Genomic DNA, 19,352 nt, shown 5'->3' with positions numbered 1-19,352 from the left:
CTGAGCTGAGCTAGGTGCCCTGCTTGTTGTATGCTTGCAATGTATGAGGCAGCCTTGCACCAGAGAGCTTGCAAAACAAGATGGAAGAGGTGTTTAAATAAACAACAGGTGTTTTGTTAATGCGCGTATATTTCTCTTACACCGACAGCACACGGCTCAGCATTTGTTTTGTTAATGGAGACAAATAAGCTATCATTAGCATAGCCTCAGCTTGCTACTATCCTGATTTTACCTGCCCATATGTTCTGTAGGCTGTGTGACTGTGGCAAACATACCGTACAATTTCATCAAGGGGTCTTCTCAGTTGTACGTTGTTGTGAAAGGTATAAGTATCCTGGATCAGATGATCTGCCAGTATGCACACCTGTGTGGAGCCAAAGAAATAAAATTCAGCTTCTCCTGGGTTCTGGATTTATGCAGCTGGAGAGAAACTGTTTTTCCACCCACACAACCATATGACTTACAATTTTTTCGCCATCCTGAACTGCTCAGAAACAGTGCCTGAGGCATTTTTCTTTGAAATGAAGAGAGGGAGAAAGACTGTGAGAGCCTTTTCTGGATACCAGGATGCTTCTTTGACTTCAAATGCCTCAATACTTGGTCCACATTGGGGGGGCCTGAATGTGAATTTAGTCTGTTTCCTCCTGACCTCCCTTCCATCCTTCACACTGGGTCATTGTGTAGATGATAGCTCATAGTAAAGCTCTTCCCTGTATATCAATGAAATATTCATTGGGACAGAGACACTGACAGAATAATTAAGTCAATTATCTGAAATATGATAGATCAGATTACAAATATTTGATCTTATAAACGTTTAATTATTTACACAACGTGTAATATCTCCAGGGTCAGGGAGCCTTGCAACAGGATTTTTACCAGCCTTTTAGTTGTGACTCTCCTTTCCTGGCAGTGATCCAAGCTTCAGTTGCCCAGGTTAAATGTGCAAACTGCTGCATGGTAGCTACTTTCAGCTGAAATATGGCATCTTCTTTTTAACCAAAATTTTGTCTTGGATACCAAATATTTCACTTACTCTTTGCAAACCAATTTCATTTGCATGGTGACATTTTCACATAAACCCCGAGTTCTGGTAGACATTCTTGAACAAGTCTATCTATAAACTCCTACTAGGCACTCACATTACATGTTGGGACATCTGAAATCACTTTACAATTGTGACCTTCCACTGTGAAGTTCTTTTCAAGCTTTGCCTTTTTCACTGAATTTGGGTTGTGGATAGTGTTTATTAGTAAACAGAGCTATTCTGTGATGTGCTTTCACAAAACCCATTGCAATTTTTTATTCCCCACTGGATTCTTTTGCCAAGCATATTTTTTTTCCCATATTGAGATTTTGTATTACTGTAAAAGAACACTACACTGGAAAAAAATTGTGGTCACTTGTGATCTGTCAGTATCTGACATTGCATTGCTTGAAGTAATTCTAGGACAGCCAGACATTTCTTTGCCTGTCTGATGAGTAATCGAATCAACCAAATGCAGCTTGGTGTGTAATGGGGCGTCAGTAATTTGTGACAGCTACTGTCTCTCTAGACTCTATGTAGTGACTCGTCAAGTCAGAAAACTGGTTCTTTACTCCTTGTTAGGCTGGGAAATCCAGCAGTTTCCTGAGGGGAATCACACCATCCACTGGAGCTATGAAACCACTATCATTGCAGCTGCCAATGGCCAGTCTGAGTATCTTCAAGCTCCCTGGTTGGACATGGAGACCAGCCTTGATTTTTGTGAACAAAAACTGAGTCCTCTGGCTTCATAATGATCTATCATGAATCTTGAGAGCTGCAGGAATGAATACATTCTCTATCAGAATACCCTTCCAAAAAATACAAGTCTGTTTTACAGAATGCAAATTTAACATTTAATGTGAGCTGTCACAAAAAAAAATTTGGTACAGTTTATAATAGAGGAGTCTAGTAGATAGTCATGTATTTTCTGTATGTTTTTGACCTACTCTGTAGAATTCAATCAAGGATTGTATCTTCTCTGGAATAGTCCAATATGCCTCAAGGAAAGATGTAATTCTCCATTTTTTTATAACTCATTGTGTTCCTTTCCCTTTACAACATCATGGTTCATTGTGCAGCAGAGATAATTTTCAGAAGAATACCATACATTTGCCTGAAGATATTCTTATTGGTATCATGGAATATATCAGAACCTATTAAGAAGAAGAAAGAATTGGATAAAATAAAATATTCTAGTTCATTCAAAGCTGAAATACAGAGAAAATATCTGGGGGAAAATCCTTTTTTTTGAGAAGCCTGTTTTAAAAGACCAACATTGTTTGCAGAAGAACATTTTCCCTTTTAGTGAACCACTGAAATCAGTTCCAAATTTCCCTCATGGTTTGAGCACCTCATGGTTAACCTGGCACTGGAGATTCCTCTGTGACCAGTCTCCCTCTCACTGTCAGACTGACCAGAGAGCCCAACTGTGTTTGTTAGAGCCTTCAGCTGAATCGTACTGCATTCAGACTTTAGCAGCAGTCTGGGCTTTGAGTCCCAATATACACCATAAATTGTAATAGAACAGTGCCTGAATTCCTGCAAGATTAGCCATTTTATAGGCAGGAATTCTTGCTGGAGCTGAAATGCAGAATCTTTTGAGGTTCATTTATTGCTTGATTGTACGCACCGCTGGGTTTACCTTCTCATTATCTGAGTTCTCACTGCAAAGATGAGGCCTAAGGAGCCCTTTGGTATTTCAAACAGAAGTAATTGTAGAAGAGATTGACAGTGTATGTTTGAAAACAAACACACTGTTTGAAATAGATAGTAGATAACACCAGAAAAAGCAACACACTGAAAATTGTGGATTCTCTCTTGTATTTCAGAAGAAATGTAACGTGGAATTAGGCTTGTTATCTTTCAAAATAAAATTAAAATTATCTCATGCTGTAAAAGGCTGCTCAGTCTGTACATGTTTAGGAGCTCTGGCAAGCATGAAATGTCCAGGACAAAAATTCCAGGGGCTGCCTTACTTAAGTCACAATGGATTTTTTAATAAAATAAATCTTAAAAACATGCAGTACAATAAATACATGCATTGCTTTCCATTTTCTTAATTGACTTAGCTGCAAGTATCCACATACTGGGGAAAATTTAATGTGATATGGATGTCTGCTTTAGTTTGAAAAGAATCTGATTGTATAGGCACTTGTTTTTTCCTGAGGGAACACAAAGTCACTGTCTTACATTCAGATGCCTGTACTATAGACACTTATATTTCATCAGATCCTCCTTGTTTGGTCATGTGAATGGAGCCCTGCATTTGGAATAAGCACCCAGATTCCTGACTGTTCTGCAGCACTGCCCTGCTGTTGTCTGGTGGGGCTGTTCTCCCTCCTGCCAGTAGTTAAATACTTTCCAGAGCAGTGAGAAATATGGATTGCACATTGCAGTGCCTGGGGTGAAGTGTAAGCTGCCCAGGTTGGAGTCACTTCTCTGCTGAAAGGTTTGGGGGCAGAGGAGGTCAAGATAAGCTGAAGCAGCTCCAAAGTGGGTGAGAGAACAGAATAGCATATGTAGCAGCACTCACCTGGAGGAGATGAGCTGGAAGGATACTAAATTAAACCTAAGTCTCCTAGAGGGATCTTTGCAGAATTTTTTAACTAGTTTGCCACAGACGCTGAATTCTCCTGGTGGTGTGTTTCTTTCAATATTTGCTTTATTCCTCTCTTACACTGAATAGGGGGTGGAGGTTATTTTAGTTTTTCTGACACTAGGCCATTATTTTTTCCTAACATTTGAAGAAATGAAACTAGATGAAGGGTATGTGATCATGAGGTGCACATGAAGAGAGGAGAAGGGATGACATAGGAGACACATTTTCACCCTGTTTACCTGTTTGTCAAAGTAGATAAAAAGGGAATCATGACAGTGGCCTCTTTCAGTTTGTTTCCTTTCACTGGGTGCACTGTACCTTTTTTTCTCTCCTGATTATTACAGTCATTATATATAATTATGCAAATATACCTCTTAAAACAGACATGGTGTTTGGTTGGTACTGTGTGTAGTTAGGTACTTGGTCATATAAAATGCACTCTGCATGATTCTTTGCTTATCTGGTTTGAAAAATAAAGTGTCTGTCTCTTCAGAGAGGTATTATCTCACATTCTATGGAATATAAATATGTTGAGAATATAAATAGGTGAGGTATGAGTGGAGTGCTAAACAGCAGTCAAAAAGCTTGACATTATACCCATGGCAAAGGATTCAGTATTGTTCTGCACTTAATATTGAAAGACTGTTTTTCTTTTCAAGGACCATAAACTCTAACAATGGAAACAAATGAATTTTCAAAAAGAGTTTCCAGGGATGAAGTGGACTGAGGTCCTTGTGAGCAAAATCCCAGAATCCAAAATGCATGCTTTTCCAGAAAAAGGCTGCTGAACACAAGTGCAGAAGAAGGCCATGGAGGGTGTAATGGAGCAAACAAAAGTTCGCTGTTTAAAAAAAGAAACAGTGGTCTTTTTGCACCCTGTTATCTTGTACTAGTCATTGCTTCTTTGGCTGCTTGCTCTGTTTGAGGTGATACCAGTACAGAAGCTTTCTCTCAAGTTTGAGAAGATTTCAGCTCCACCAGTTTCTGGCCATAATCCAGAATCAAAAACAGCTCACCATCTGGTGATCATTATCTTTTAGCATTGCAAAGACATGGCTTAGCTCGAGAGAGAAATACTTCTTTCCAGACTTCAGAAGCTATGTCACTAGTACTGTAATTCACTTACTTTGCTCAGTATGGAAACCACAGCATGAATCTCAGAAATGTTTAAAAGCTATGAGCAGTAGGACTGCTGTTTAGTGATCTGTTTTAATTCAGCTTAAATCAGTTCCCAGCTGTTTAAGCAAAACAGAGCTGGAAAATATTCTCCTATAATATGATCTGCTTTTGATAATCCTTTTGGTTTACTCGTTTTTTTAGCCAAAGAAACATGAAGAGGAAGATGGCACTACAGATACTGCAACCTCATCATCCAATAATCATGAGAAGGACAGTGGGGTGGGACCTACAGATGAAAGCCTTCGAAATGATGAGAGCTCAGAGCAAGAAAATGCAACCGAGGAGCAGAACAGTGCTACCCTGCAGAGCAAACGGAATTTGGGCCACAGCCAGGATACATTAGGCAGTGTTGAGCTCCAGTGCAATGAAAGCTTTGTGTCTGGGGAATACATTGAATCTGATTTCATAAGGAACCCAGAGGAGGAATGTGAAAGGTTTCGGCAGCTGCTGGAACTGAAGTGCAAGATTCGGAACCATGGGGAGTATGATCTTTATTACTCAAGCAGCATGATAGAATGCAACAGAAGAGAGCAAGATGGAGTGGAGCACGAGCTGCAGCTACTTAACGAGGAACTGAGGAATATTGAACTCGAATGTCAGAATATTATGCAAGCTCACCGGCTCCAAAAGGTGAGAGATCAGTATGGAGACATTTGGGCTTTACATGATGAAAGTTTCAGGAATTATAACACCAGCACAGACTTACAAAGAGGCAAACTGGATGATATCATGGAGCACCCTGAGAAGTCTGACAAGGACAGCTCCAGTGCCTACAACACTGCTGAAAGCTGCAGGAGCACTCCACTGACGGTGGAGCGATCCCCTGATAACTCTCTCCAGAGGGTGATCAGCATAACCAACAGGAAAAACCTGAGGACCACAATTGTTGCTAATCAGTCATCCTCAGGACAGAGCAACAGGGAGACAACCTCAGCCAAAACCAAACCCACTGAGCAAAACAGTGCTGCTGAGAACGCAGTGCTGGCATCAGATAGCAGCAAATTCACAGACCAGGAAAGGCAAGGCAGCGAGCACATTCCCTATTTGTCTCCATATCACAGCTCTTCTTACAGGTACGGGAACATACCTGCTCACGCAAAGCACTATCAAAGCTATATGCAGCTGATCCAGCAGAAGTCTGCTGTGGAGTACGCCCAAAGCCAGCTCAGCCTGGTCAGCATGTGCAAAGACTCGCAGAAGTGTGCGGAGCCCAAGATGGAATGGAAAGTGAAAATAAGGAGTGATGGGACGAGGTACATCACAAAGAGACCGGTTAGAGACAGAATCCTGAAGGAACGTGCCTTAAAAATTAAAGAGGAACGCAGTGGGATGACGACAGATGATGATACCATGAGTGAGATGAAGATGGGTCGCTACTGGAGCAAAGAAGAGCGGAAGCAGCATTTGGTGCGAGCTAAGGAGCAGAGGAGGCGGCGGGAGTTCATGATGAGGAGCAGGCTGGAGTGTCTCAAGGAAAGTCCACAGAGTGGCAGCGAGGGCAAAAAAGAAATCAACATTATTGAACTGAGTCACAAAAAGATGATGAAAAAGAGAAACAAGAAAATCTTGGACAACTGGATGACAATACAAGAACTGATGACACATGGTGCTAAATCCCCAGATGGCACAAGAGTGCACAATGCCTTTTTATCAGTTACTACTGTATGAACACAACTTCTAACAGAGAGTATACTACCAGTTTAGGTAGAGTACAATTGCCTCGTTCAATGTGGCATTTTTATATATTTTGTGACTGTTTATAGTTTGAACTTTTTGTAAGCAAAATGACCTGGTATTTTTCATTTGTTTTTCATATTACAGTACCTTCTTTATCTGGCAGCCTTTCTTTATCCTGCAATATATTCATATTATTCATTTGTAGAAAAAAATAGAAAAGTAAAGCAAAAAATTTCTTAACCTAACACATATCCTGTAACTTAAGATCTGGATTTATTTCTCTAATTTTGCTTTTTCTACTTTAGTAACAATACAATACCAAACCGAAATGCTTTGTACTGTATCCTTGGCTTAACAAGTTTTAAAGTTTTACATCTTAGATTGAATCTGTTCATAAAACATATGCCACATCCCATCGTATAGATAAGAATGACATTTTTCCAACTGCATATTTTACAGTACATTTAATCTGTAAATTGTAATTGTATTTGTCCAAGTAAAGTGTAGGTGGGCAATTCTCCTGTGTTATGTAGTGGCATTGGTCTTGTAGATGGGCAGTATGTGATAATTGTGAAGATGAAAGAGAAATAAATTATTGCTTATCTTTAAGAAAAAAAAAAAGCCAAGTATTGTTTTATTTAGCTTGAGCATTTGCCTTTAAATATAAGCCATTTCACTGTGCATGGTATTTACAGCATATAGAGGTTTCAAGAACAAAGGACACAATTTCATAGGATATTTCTTATGAATTAGCTTTTAATTTAGCAGAACACATAGAATGAGTGTGTCTTTCTGGCTTTTCCTTACCTGCTATTATTAGTTAATTAAATGATTCACTGATGTATTACTGTGTTGTAAGAGGTTAGGTAACTGCTATGGGTCCCCTCCCTGGCTAAGCTTGCTATTTGTTCTCCACATACAAAACATGAACGCAGCATATGCCTAATTTTGAGCCAAATCTCATGCAAGAAAAACTAGCAGTGACATTTTCATAGAACATGAGTTAAGGAAAAACAGAGAATGAAAAGCAACTAATTGAGTTAAGGGTGTAAAATTATTGTTGAGGAGCATCCAAGTTATTTAAAAGAGCCTCAGTGGGAGCTGGCTGGAGCTCAGGAGCAATGGCAACTTGTTTGGGTGCTTGATGGACTCCCTGACTCTCCACGCAGCCGAGGCACCTCTGCTGCCCCTGGGACACCTTCTGAGCTGCTGCTGAAATGACTAGTCTTGGGCAGTCAGTGGGCTTGAGGACCTGGCTGAAGAGCTCCATTTTTATTGTCCCTGTGCTTGACTCACAGCAGTTCCTAGCTGATTGTAGTGCTTTCCATAGCACGATTACGTGCTGAAGTCACTTGACATCAGCCTTTAAAAGATATGATTAAAGTTGCATAAGGGCACATTATGGTATATCCAAACTACCTAATTCTGGGAACCATTCATTTGTTTTTTAGCCACTTTTGGCATTAGCTGACATCAGCAGTACGCTTTGCATCTCCAGGCATGTAAATACCATAAGAACACTGCTCTCAGAGTGCTTAGGAAAATTATGCCACTGATAGTTCACAGTCTGATAATCAGAAAATTCTCTCTTCAGGACTCAGAGAGACATCATGCTAAGTCCTCACCAAATGTATATCTACTCAGCCTCAATGAAAAATACCTTGACTGTTTTCTGTTAAATTAGAAAAAGTGTGGTATCTCTGACCAAAAAGGATCATGGTTTCATAGAGTATTGCTTCAAGGAGCTGATACCAGATTGTCTTTCCATCTGAGCCTAGGAATTGTCTTTGACCAACCTAAGTCACCTAAGAAAGTACGCATTCTTCTGGAGACATCACAGCACAGAGGTTTGTCTGTTTCCCTTATTGCATCCCAGTAATCACACTTAAATACAGGTCTCCTTCTTAATCTGAGTTCAACTGCTATCAGCTCAAGACAATGGCCACTGTTATGCCTTTCCTCTAGATACAGTACTTACTGATTTTTTCCCATTACTAAATCGTGACTCAGAGCTCCCATCAAGCTAGTGTGACACTCAAATTCAGAGAACAACATGAATCTTGAGAAAATGTAATATCATTATCTCACCACTGAGAAATAAAAGTAGGAAAATCCATGTCTAATTAGCAAAAAGTCCTGACTGGAGGGTGGTGGGGTGGAGAGTCTAAGTGGAGGGGAGGAGAGAAGCTAAGCAATAGATAATAATTAGAGAAACAAAGAATAAAAAATATTTATAGTGTACTAACAGGCTGTAAGTGGAAACATGTCCAAATCTGGAGAGATCTATGGAAATCTAGTAAAACAAAAGAGAAAACCAAGAGGTGATAAAGAGATACTGTTGGTAGCATGTGTGATGTGATTTCTGGCTCAGCATATGCCTGCCAGAGCCCAGCTATCTTTGCCTTACCTCTTCACCTGCTGAAATATCATGCCCCTACCTAATGCTTAACTGGGTGGTTTCAAGCAGCCCACAGTTTTCTTTTTTCTAAAGTTGCAGTTATTAAGTGTCATTTTCCTTTTTCTCTGGGCAGTTTTGGGGAGAAATACTCATTTTTGCCTGATGAAATGCCTTGATCATTCCTGCTAGCATGAAAATAAGCACGCAGCCCCAGAGCAGGAGGGCTGCAAGGCCACCCAGGGTGATGGTGTACAGGGGCTGAATGGCAGGTGAGTGTTTTATTGTTCACTGCTCCACTGGTTTCTCTACAGGGCAGGACTCAGCATTGCACTCTCTCATTCCAGCAGTTTTGTATCAGTGAAATCCAATGCTGACATCCCACATGTGGTTTATTCCTGCATATGTTTTTTCAAAATGTTGTAATTTTTACTGAGGAAAATAACATTTTAGCACTAAGGCAAATTAAAAGAGAAGGAACAAAATTATTTTTGTTAAAAGTCATTAATCTTTTAAATCTTGTCTGTTGAGACCTTTTTTCATATGAAGGAACATAAAACTGCTATCCAACTGGAACAAGACCAGATCATGTTTAGCAGGATTGCTCTGAGTTAAAGAGCAAAAGTCAGGGAAGAGTAGCTGCATGGATATGTTACCATGGCCACATCACTGCTGGAAAAGGAGTTAATGTCCCACTCATCCTTCCCCCAACACTGGTACCCAGCTGAGACCAGTGGGAGGCAATTTTTCCTATGAAGCCAACAAAATGGCCTCATAAAAGGACTTGTACCACTTGACAACTGTATTGTCAACTGATTTAGGAGCACAGTTCACCATAAGTAAGGTTAAAATCTGTGGAATCCTTGAATCATCCTCTCGATGTAACTATCCTAAAAAGGAAAAGGGTATGATCATAACAATAACTAAACCTGCCTCAGAATTTTTGCTTATAAGAAAGAGACTGGTAACATTATTTGTATTGAACGTAAGCAATCAGAGATGAAATCTAGTCTGTGCTTGATACATTGCCCTGTGAGAGGGCACAAGGACCTCACAGGAGATGATACAACTTTAGCATTACACTTTCTGGACTCTCAGGAATTAAATTATTCATTACTATTATGATGCTTGATTTTTTTCATTTGCTTTTGTTTAACTAATATTCATTTTCAACCTCTAGTTCTTGGTACAAACTATAGAATAGCACCCTTTTTTTTTTTTTTTTCATTACATTAGTTAATTAAATGTCGTGCTAAATTATTTCCTGGTTCAAAGCTGGAATTGACCCAGGTTCTTAACCTTTAAACTGCTGATCACAAACATGTATGTGCTAAGTGCTCTATTAATATTCATTTTATGCACCCACTGCTTTTTCAGAGTATCAAATGCTCTTCAGGAATGAGGATAAAATGAAGTCTATGGGAGCTGGCATTTGGCTACAGCAACACAGATCAGCTGTCAGAAACCTGGTGTTACTCTCAGAGAGGCCAGTTGGCCTGGAGGAGGGGAAAGGATATTGCAGAGGGATCCATGAGCAGGTTTTCTTATCTTTAAATGCCTTTGCTCTGAAGCGTGTTTCTCTGTTTAAAGAAGAGGATTCCACGTGCTTGGGTGGCAATTGTTGCATTTATAAGACTTGTATAGATTTTTCCCAGATTTTCAGTTGTTGTTAATTTTTCTGTAATGTCAGCTACTACATGAATAATGGAGTGGTTTTGGATGACACCTCTGAGACAAGGTGCAGCCTGGGATTTGGGATGCACCTGGCAAGGCAGCAAGCTCAAGTATATAGTCCCTGGGTCCTTCTCAGGAGTGAGCATGTTCCTGTCCTTCCAGGAAAAGGGACACCTCTCACTGTCAGAGCCTTCAGCCATGTGCAGCTTTTCCTATTAATGGCAATTAAGGATCTTGGCCTCCCTTACCCAGTTCATCTGGTTCTGAACTAGGAAAAAATGGCATTTATGTAGAGATTCAGAACCTCAATACCTGCAAGGTTAAGAAGCGAAATAACTCTACTGTAAAGAGTGCTTAGATGGAGCTCAAAGAAAGATAGGATTGTCTTGTGTACTCATATACCACCCTGGTTGTGACAGCTCTGGGTTGTGGGGCTGAGCTACAGGCATATTGCTTACAACTGATATGAACTGTAGAGTAAAATGTATGTGCTGCTTTTCGCAGGCTCTAGACCATGGCGGGGACTGAGTTCTTACTCTGTCTTATGCCAATATTCCCTACCGATAGCTTCTTTCTTCAGTAAATGTACAAGATGTCCCAAAACAAAGATGTCCTTCTTGCATACAAAAATCTGTAATTTGACAGTGTCATTCAGGAGATTACAATGTGTTCTGGGATACACTTAGGTACCAGGGGAGGGCCATCAACAATGGTTCACAAAGGTGCTGCCCTCCTCCTCATCTAGACTAGTTCATCTAGTGTGAGATGGTTCATCTAGTATGGATGAGTTTAAGTATGAGCTTCTGAATTTTTATTTACTTTTTTTTAAAATTCAGATTTTAAATCTTAGTTTAGAATTTTAATTTCCTGGCTCTCTAAACTCAAATTACACTTTTAACCATTTAAAAGTCCCTTCCCTTCCCTTCCCTTCCCTTCCCTTCCCTTCCCTTCCCTTCCCTTCCCTTCCCTTCCCTTCCCTTCCCTTCCCTTCCCTTCCCTTCCCTTCCCTTCCCTTCCCTTCCCTTCCCTTCCCTTCCCTTCCCTTCCCTTCCCTTCCCTTCCCTTCCCTTCCCTTCCCTTCCCTTCCCTTCCCTTCCCTTCCCTTCCCTTCCCTTCCCTTCCCTTCCCTTCCCTTCCCTTCCCTTCCCTTCCCTTCCCTTCCCTTCCCTTCCCTTCCCTTCCCTTCCCTTCCCTTCCCTTCCCTTCCCTTCCCTTCCCTTCCCTTCCCTTCCCTTCCCTTCCCTTCCCTTCCCTTCCCTTCCCTTCCCTTCCCTTCCCTTCCCTTCCCTTCCCCTTCTCATTTCCTCTTTCTTCTGGAAGCAAGAATTCTGAACTTAAAAGGTAGTAAATGTTGAAGGAGAGGACTTCACTAAAAGAAGCATTTATTTTTCATAGATTAGCTTATCAACACAAATGGAGACTTTTGACTGCAACTTTAAGTTTTCATCTGTAGTCAATTTAGGTGGTTCATTTGGCACATTTCCTCTGCCACTTGAAGTTCATTCTACTGAAGTGCTGCAAATGTCTTTGGTGATGGCTCAGTACAGAGTGCATTTGTAAAGGAAGACCTTTTAAAGCATGTGCTCACTTATTTGTGAAATACACATACAAAAATGCATATTGACCCTAATACTTTCAGAATTAAGAGACTTGCTACAAACAGTAATTTGTGTTAATCTGTGGATATGTACATAAAGAGGTATTTCATTTGCTGTAGAATTTTAAGAACCTCTCTTGCCCAAAACTCAATTTGAGAAGACTTTGGTTCTACTCTTTAATAGATTTTAAACAATTCAGTCCCTATTTTTTCTGCATTTACAGTAATACTAAACCAGAATGATGCTAAAGTCTGTTTTGGCCTAACAGTAAACTATGTTAGGCATTAATTGAGATTGGGTGTTGGTCATCAAACCCCATAGCTTTAATACTTTGTCATCACTTGGGAGCATCTGCACTGCATAAGCATTAGACATACTGTGGTATTTGTTCTTCCAATACATTCCCAAAAGTGTCTAACTTATTCCAGAGCACTAGAAGCAAATCAAAGCTGATGTCTGGCTCCAGTGACAAAAAAAATTGAATGCACAGAGAATTTTAAGTATGAAGTGAATATAGGAAACTCTCATCTTGACAGTGGAGAAGAAGCCAAAGGATGAAAATTAAAATTGCATGATGAAAGATGAAAAGGTTGAAGCCACTGTTTTGACTGCTGGACCTTGCAGGAAAGATATTTGGAGGAAGACTGAAAGAAAAAGTTAAGTGGCTGAATAGCACACAAATTTTACCACTGATGAAAATACTACTTTCTTTGCACATCAAAGGCAATCCTCTTATTTTCATAAGTTATTTAACCACATTGACAATCTCTGCAATGTATAATTTTTACTGATGGAATGAAAAGTATCTTCTTAATGGTGTATAGACTATTTGGAGAGCAGGTTGAGCAGTATAAATATTCATATGAGCAAAGATGCTGTCAAACTCCCAACTTGACATGATATCTAAAATGAAAATATAACAAAGATGTTAGGATTTTCATCTCCTTTTTCTTCCTAAATTTGGGGCCTGGCTGTGTAGTCAGGGTAAAGAAATGCACCTGGAAGATTGTGTTTGGGTTAGGTACAGGGAATTCAAATGAAAGCTCCTCAAACTCGACAGTTTAATTTACTTCTCTTAAGCTCTTTAATACCAAACTTATCAGTTCTCTCTGTTAGGCATTAACTTGTTAAATGAGTCTTAATTATACATAAGCAGATGGAGATTTGAATTAAAATTACCTTACACTCGAGTGGCTTTAGTTCATTATAACATATCTTCCTCTTAATCATTTAGGCAGTCTCATCATCTTTCATATATAAAGTTATTAAAATATTCCAATTTCCATATTTCTTCAGATACATCCACTATTAAATGGCACATAATACACATTAGTTGGTGACTTATACCATTCAATAGTTAGTGAATTATTCATGTCAGTCACAATTTTTATGCTTTTATGTCATCTGTATTATTTTATTTTAAAGGGTTTGTATTTACAGAATGTCTCATCTTTCACCTCATCTCAATTTTCAGTGAAAATTTGAATGCCTCACCATTTCTATGGGTGTAGAAAGGATTAACATCCACTGCAGGTTTTGTACTCCCATTGTCTGAGGAATGGAAGTGGATCCAAAGTGGCTCCCACTAACAAACAACTGTATGCCTACTGGCAGGTTTGGGAGTGAGATAAAAAAAGTCAGCATTATTCTTTTCTTTTGTCTTGCTTTTGAGCTATCATAATCTCTGGATTCTCCAAAACCAAGATGTTCCTTAGAATTTGCCTGTCCTGCAAAATTAAGAGGGATAAAATGCCTAAAGGAAAAAAATATTGAAAACTTTTGCAGACTTTGGTGGGTATCACCTCATCTGAGTGTGATGACCTCAAAATTGGGATACTAGTTAAATTAGCCATCTAGGTTAAGAGTTTAAGTTATCTCTAGGAATATAGAGAAGACACCTCCAAAATACAGTTGATTTCTCTCTTAAGGTAAGATGTACTGAGGACATTTGTGCAACTAATTCAAGCTGGACCTCTAATTTTTATATAGCTTTAGCAAAGTAAAAAAAGTCTGACTTAAAGTATATTAATGCCTTTCAGAAAAAGGATACAAAACAGATAACTGTGTTTGAAATGCTCCTCTTTCAGCTGTTTTTAAATAATCCTAAATGCATATGCTGAGAGACACATGTGTCTGTCTTAGACAGAGAAAAGCACCAAGAGATTTAATCAACTGGTTCGATGTACCTCATGGGTAAAATCAAGAAAGAATTGGAGAAAAAGTGTCATTTTAGTTCCAGTAAGCAATTTACAGCCTTTACAATACAGTAATTTACCTTTACAAAGGAAAGACCAGTGGGACTTTTCAAAGACAGAAGCATCCAATATTCCCCACTAAAGGCAGCAGACTATTCTCCGTATCCTTTAGCTAATGTATTAACCAGGTATCTTCACTGTCAAATAATGGGTCTATAACACAGAAATCATTGTGTTAGCTGGATGATGGAGAATGACATCTCAGTCAAAAGGCTGAGTTCACACTGGCAAATACTGCAGCCATCAATGAGCAAACGGATGGGCCACGAGAGGCCTTTGCAAAAAGAGGATACTGACATTTACCTGAATATTTTTAGAAGGAGAGGAGACTCACTTCATCCTAGTAGCCTCAACAAGACACTTTGACCATGTGTCCATTTCATTCCCGAGTTCCTCTGAAAACACTGATGCCCTATAAGATGTGGTTTCATCAGGGTTGAATAATTATCAATGAATTCCAATTCTACTTCCTTGAGAGAGAGAGAATGCTGTTGCTTGCCTAGCAGGAGGTTTATGAAAAGAAAACCACCAAAGCATGTGAGGCCCTGAGGAGCTGGGGAGGAGAAATATCAGTTGGAAGGGAGATAGAGCCATCATCTAGTCCAGCTGGCCAACCAATCCAGGCCTGACCAAAGATAAAACATGCTATTTAGGGCACTGTTCAAATGATTGTGGCATGGACCACATCTCTAGGAAGCCTAGTGTCTGACCATCCTCTCAGTAAATAAGTGATCCCTGATGTCCAGTCTCAACCTCCCCTGGTAGAGCATTACACCATTCCCACATGTCCCATAACTGGATCCCAGGGAGATGAGATCACCACCTCCCTCTCCACTTCCTCTATTCAGGGAGCTGTAGAGAGCAAGGAGGTCACACCTCTACCTCCTTTTCTCCAAACTACACAAACCCAAAGCCTTTAGCCATGCCTCATATTCCTTCCAGTCCTTTCACCAGCTTTGTTGCTCTCCTTCAGACACATTTGAGTACCTTCACCTTATGCTTGGATTGTGGAGTCCAGCACACAACACTCCAGGTGAGGCCACACCAGTGCTGAACACAGTGGGATAATCACCTCTTTTGACCAGCTGGTGATGCTGTGCTTGATGCATTCCAGGAAGGAGTTTGTCTTCCTGACTGCCAGAGCACTCTCCTGGCTTACATCAAGCTTTTTGCCAAACAGCACGCCCCAGATCCCTTTCTGCAGGGCTGCTCACCAGCCACATCCTCTCCTTCAGCAGGATGCCACAGCACAGACATGTTCAGTTGTGAACATACCACCGAAATGGAGTTAAAATACCAAATTCCTTATGAACATGAACTAAGAACTTTTAATGAAAAGAATCCATTTAGCTGAGCTTAGATTAGCTTCCATGTACCACTAAGGTCAGGGCATGAGGTGTAAGAAAGATGAGAAAGATGCACCCTCAGCAAGTTTAAACTATACAAACTATACTGGAAAGAACTTCTGACACACCAGATGCTTGTGCTGCCATCCAGAGGTACCTGGACAGGCTAGAGAGATGGACCAACAGGCATCTCCTGAAGGTCAGCAAAGGGAAATGCCAAGCTCTGAACCTGGAAAGGACTAAGCCTATGTACCAGTATATGCTGGAGGCCATCTGTCTAGATAACAGCTTTGCTGAAAAGCCTGATGTACACTAAATTGAAAATGAACCAGAAACATGTACTGTCAATGTCAGTGGAGAGTGCCATATCCACTCCTGGGTTCCCCCCACAAGACATATTTGGACATGCTAAACTGGGTCTAGTTAAGACCCATACACATGACTAAGGGACTGGAGCACCTGTCAAAAAAGGACAGGCTGAGACAGCTTTGTCTGAGCCTGAGAAGAGAAATCTCAGGAGGATCTAATCAATGTGTATAAATACTTGATGAGGGAAGAAAGACAATGGAGTCAGAATGCTCTCAGTGGGGATCAGCAAAAGAATAACAGGCAGTGACAACTGAAATACAGAAAAATCTGATTAAACAGAAAGAAAAGCTTTTCTTTGATGTGCGTGGTCAAACACTGTCACAGGATGTCCAGAGAGGTTGGAGAATCTCCATCCTTGGAGATATTCAAAACCTAATTAAACACACACATCCCTGATCAAAGGATTCTAACTGACCCTGCTTTGAGAAGGGTGTTGGACGGGGAGATCTCCAGATGTGCATTCCAGCCTCAATGGTTCTGTGATTCCGTGGTCAACTAAATGACAAACACTAAGCTTTTGAATGCAAGGAAGGACAATGAGAGCTGATCAGTTATGTGGGCTGTATGAGTTATCAAGTGCTTTGCTTTCTGACTAGAGTTCATACAGAGCTCTTGGCACATTTTATGTATTAAATTCAGCCCATTCCCTGCAAATGGTGAAATTTGGCAATATCCTAAAGGACACACAGAACCATTCCAGAGGATATGATCTCACAGACAAGCAAAGCCCATCAGTCCATATCTGCATGAGGGTGCTCAAACCCACAGACTTGAGTTTCTGAACAAACCAATGTATTTTCAGTTGCTGGGGTTTTTCCCCACAGGCAACCTGCAACCGGTATGTGAATGTAATGTTAACTTCTAATTGCATCATATTAGCAGTTTGACATTGCATCTCACTAATGCTTGTTTTTCCAGGATATAGTGGAGAAATATAATCATATTAACACTGTGAAAGCAAACACAGAGGTAGTATAAATTGTTAATGCAATCTCCTTTCAAGCAGCTTGTTTGAACAGTGCACTGGTGTATGAGAAAATGCCAGCCTTTCAGTCTTCCCAAATAGTGCAGTGCTTGCAGTCCGCTGCAGAATAAACATATACATTCTGTTTAAGGTAACAGATGTTCATTTGCTGTATGTTCCCATGAGCACCCAATCTTTTTCCTGCATTCTGCTACCATTTGTCTGAAACCCACCTGTGAGCCAGCACAGCAGTTTCTCAGAAACGAGGCTGCATCACTGATATGTCATGTACAAAAACAGTGGGGTTTGTAGATGTATATTCTTGTAAGTCTTTCTGTCTTTCCTTCTTATGAGTGGGATCGTTAATTCTTCTGACTTGCATCATCAGACTGAAAATGGCAGTCTCCATGCATAAATGCTGCAAAGCTGCTTGGATTCTTCAAACTCTGAAGATCAGCCTTTAAACCAAGTAATTAAGTTTTCTGCTTGCTGCCATTGAAAGACTCAGTCAGATATAATTAAAACTGAGCAGCAGATGACAGCAGTGGCATTTGTCGGAATCATCCAGTGGTTCAAATACCACTTCTGACAGAAATGTCAGAATGATAACATTCCCATCTTCCCCATGCATGCCAGGAAAAGCAGGAAGAACTTTTATTAGAAATGCCTTACTGATAACCTTTATGAATCCCAGAGCACCAAAGGCAACACACAAAATTTCATCATCCCAAGAGAGGATGCTCATTTCCAGTGAAGTACATCCTGCAGCTGGTTGGGCTTCCTTGCAATCTCTGTGCCTATTGGGACACCCATTCAGAAATTTAAAGAGGAAAAAAATCCCTTATCCTGAAGTATGGGAGATTCCAGCCTTGCAGACAGCTAAGCTGGAAGAGATTCCTTAGAGAGTTAATGAGCTGAAACCAAATCAACATATTCCTCATCTGGAAAGGGCAAAGCCATAACACGGCTGTGTTAGCTATCCTTGAGCTGCACAGAAAGGTGAGAATACAGAGACCCTTCTGCCCAGAGCTTAAATGGAACTGTTATTGCTAAAGATCACAGAACAGCAGGGAGTAAACAGCAGAGACAGCTAAGAACAAATGAATAGGGGAAAATTACTTTTAGAAACATTTTGAAATTACATTTGCTGCAACTCACGCACAGGTTTTTCCTATTTTGTCTCATCAGTTTTGCCAACTGATTTACAACACTGTCTTCTTTGCTTGAGAGTTTGGGTGTTTTCTTCTTATTTCTTTTTTGTTTAGCTTTGTTTTAAGTAAATGGAGAGCAAAAAGGAGAACATGTCAGAAAGGGAATCAGTGGCGCTTTGAGATGACAACAACACCGCTGCTGCTGCTTCAAAGTCCCTCAGCTCTACTTTTGCCTGTAGCAATTACGTGTTGCCTGCATGCTGCCAGAAAGCTGCCGTCACAACAGCCACCCGAGGGGAGGGGACGTGCTGGTTGTGACTTTTTGGCAGTCCCCAGGGGAAGACCCTGGCACTGGGTGGCTCAGCTTGGCCTCAGGGTGCTGAGGGATGAGAAGGGAGCAGCACTGCTGCTTATGATTCATCTTGGCTGCAGAGGAGGAATAGCATCAGAGCAGAGATGCCTATTGCATATGCCTGAATCGGGGTTTTTACTCACTGTAACTGAAAGGCAAAGACATGACAAACCATTAAAAATAATAATAATTGGATGCTTCCATTGAGCAATAATAAGACCATGGCCAAAAAGAAACCACCAGTCCTAATATATATTTTTAAAATGTTGTATTTGTAGATGTGAACCTGATCACTTTACTACTTTACTACTCTGTCTTATCATTAGGAAAATCATTTCTCCTGGGCACAGTCAGACCTGAGACCATGTTTTGCCCTAATTATCCTGAGAGATTTTCCTGCTGGGGTTGAGCAAATATTTCTATTATATTGCTTTTTTGTGTGGTTGAGAAGGAGAACACAAGTACCTCCTCTACCTGCAAGGGTACTTGTATTGCATTATTACCCCAGCTCTGCAGTGGTTTAGATTTGCAGATGATGGTGTGTCACCTAAAGCAGTAGCAGTATTTTTCTTTTTCTCTTCAACTCAGCAGACTACATGCCAGTGAATTGTGCATGGAATGCAAGGGCACTGTCTTCTGTCTGAGCTCTTTTCTTTTTAGCAAGAAATCAAAGAACATTTACACTTTCCTTTCTTTTGACCTTTATTAAATAAGTAGACACCTTAATCAGGATGTTTTTAGGTGAGAATGAAATCTGGAAGGATTG

The 19,352-nt window shown here is 40.3% G+C and overlaps 1 protein-coding gene and 1 long non-coding RNA gene across 4 annotated transcripts in view; one reads left to right on the top strand and one right to left on the bottom strand.

The window, feature by feature from the left end:
* The window catches only part of PDZRN4 (PDZ domain containing ring finger 4), a 231,971-nt gene extending 224,868 nt beyond the window's left edge, over window positions 1-7,103 (top strand). For all 3 annotated transcript variants that reach the window (XM_086884679.1, XM_086884680.1, XM_023938316.2), the window contains one exon: window positions 4,947-7,103. In XM_086884679.1, the coding sequence (XP_086740805.1) occupies window positions 4,947-6,473 (1,527 nt within the window). In that variant the 3' untranslated portion in view covers window positions 6,474-7,103. The remainder of the gene's footprint in view (window positions 1-4,946) is intronic.
* On the bottom strand, window positions 282-5,969 carry LOC147653644 (uncharacterized). The gene is made up of 3 exons (XR_015285621.1): window positions 5,893-5,969; window positions 465-514; window positions 282-364 (listed from the first exon to the last, which is right to left on the bottom strand). It is a non-coding gene; the product is annotated as an uncharacterized LOC147653644 (long non-coding RNA).
* Window positions 7,104-19,352: the final 12,249 nt, after the last annotated feature.

The sequence above is a fragment of the Cyanistes caeruleus genome, chromosome 4 (assembly GCF_971803275.1).
Source record: "Cyanistes caeruleus chromosome 4, bCyaCae1.hap1.1, whole genome shotgun sequence".
Classification (NCBI taxonomy): Eukaryota; Metazoa; Chordata; class Aves; order Passeriformes; family Paridae; genus Cyanistes; species Cyanistes caeruleus.
This window is presented reverse-complemented; position numbering and strand designations above follow the sequence as displayed.